Source organism: Gekko japonicus, unplaced genomic scaffold (assembly GCF_001447785.1).
Source record: "Gekko japonicus isolate JY-2015 unplaced genomic scaffold, Gekko_japonicus_V1.1 scaffold1007, whole genome shotgun sequence".
Lineage (NCBI taxonomy): Eukaryota > Metazoa > Chordata > Lepidosauria > Squamata > Gekkonidae > Gekko > Gekko japonicus.
This window is the reverse complement of record NW_015177038.1, coordinates 16,341-17,952: the sequence shown is the minus strand read 5'-3', so window position 1 is coordinate 17,952 and position 1,612 is coordinate 16,341. Positions and strand designations below refer to the sequence as shown.

The 1,612-nt window shown below is 44.7% G+C and overlaps 1 protein-coding gene across 1 annotated transcript in view; it reads right to left on the bottom strand.

The window, feature by feature from the left end:
* Positions 1-380: 380 nt before the first annotated feature.
* LOC107124522 (zinc finger protein RFP-like) overlaps positions 381-1,612 on the bottom strand; it is a 14,443-nt gene continuing 13,211 nt past the window's right edge. The window contains exons 2-3 of the mRNA XM_015428002.1: positions 900-995; positions 381-526 (exon numbers count right to left, since the gene is read on the bottom strand). Coding sequence (XP_015283488.1) covers positions 401-526; positions 900-995 — 222 coding nt within the window. The 3' untranslated portion in view covers positions 381-400. The remainder of the gene's footprint in view (positions 527-899; positions 996-1,612) is intronic.

Sequence of the window (1,612 nt, the reverse complement as noted above, 5' to 3'; positions counted from 1 at the left end):
CAGGGGAAGGGTGGGGGATAGGGAAGTTGGAATGAAGAGGACTTGGGTGAAAGTATGGCACAGAAAGCTGGCTGCAAAGGGCTGGAGCCCACCAACCTTCCATCTCACTCAGAAGATATTGGTAGCCTTTTACTACCAAAACAGTAAAAAAACAAGGAGGGTGTGAATTCATGCCTACACAACAAAATTAGAAATGCTGAGATTTGGTCCTAGATTCTCCTAGATTTGGTCCTAGATCATTCTGAGTCCTAGATCATTCTGAGATTTGGTCCTAGATCATTTAGCAGCCAATTTCTAAGTTTTCACCTGCAGGAATTCATTGTCTGACTGCTGGCATATCTTCTCCATGTCTCTAACCAGAGTACTCAGACGATCAGCATTCTCGGCCTTGGACTTCTGTTCATCCTCCACCTCCTTCTGCAGCTCTTTCAGCTGGTCCAGAAAGAGACTCTTCTGCTCCTGCTCGAACTGGTGTAGTTGGTCGAATTCCTTCACAACCACATCTCTTTCCCGTTTCAATTTTTTCCTGATACCAAAAAGAAAAAAAAAAGGAAAGAAAGATCAATGATAAGCGAAATGCTGTGGCCTCAGCTCATGGAGTCATGAGTCCATAAGAAAAGCCAACATTTCTTTGTGCTCCAATCTTTTTTTTCCTTTTAAAATGTGGTTCCTATAAAGAAAATGGGTTGCTGATCAAGGCTCTGTCCTGACATTTTTCCCCTCCTCCAGGTCTCCCTAAATCATTCCTTTCCCCCCCTTAAAGGCCCACCTACCATGTCCCAAAGTACAAACAAAATTTAACCACTTAGACCTGGTTGTCATAACTCTCAGCAGAGCTAATATGGGTGTGTGACATTTTCCTGTTCAGTTACTGCAAAAAAAGCAGAAAAAACCCTCACCAGGAGCTTTTTCATCGTAATCGTGTCTTGCAGCTGCATTTGCATGACATTCTCTCTCACACTCTTCAGTTTCTGGAGTTCGGATTGGATTTGTTCCTAAAGAAAGAGAAACAACAGGGGTTTTGTCCCTCTGGAATGTGTGTGGGAAAGCATGGGGAAGGGGAACAAAATCACCTGGTCAAGCCACAGTGCAGGCCCAATCAATCTGGATTGCAGATGGGTGATTGTCTACAGCAGCAAAATAAAACAGGAGGGCCAGCGACACTTTATAGACTTTATATATAGTCAGACCTCACTTCATCTGATGCAAAAGAAGAAGAGGAGGAGGAGATTGGATTTATACCCCGCTCTTCACTACCCAAAGGTGTCTCAGAGCGGCTTACAAACTCCTTTCCCTCCCCCTCCCCACAACAGACACCCTGTGAGATAGGTGGGGCTGAGAGAGCTCTTGACAGAGATTGCTCTTTTTCAAGAACGGGCCATTGGATACTTACCGTGAAGGGCCCTTCTCCTCTAAGATGAAGGAGGACATCTTGCTGGGTGTTTCCCACCCCATCCTCAGGGAAACAGGAACCAAGACTTCACTTCCTGTCCTCTTGGTGGGATACGCCCCCTAGCTCAGTTAGGAACTCCGAAAAGCAGTAACTTGTTCAATAACTGTAAAAACAATTAACAGCATAACTCCTGCAACAAGAATAACAATTTGAGAGAAC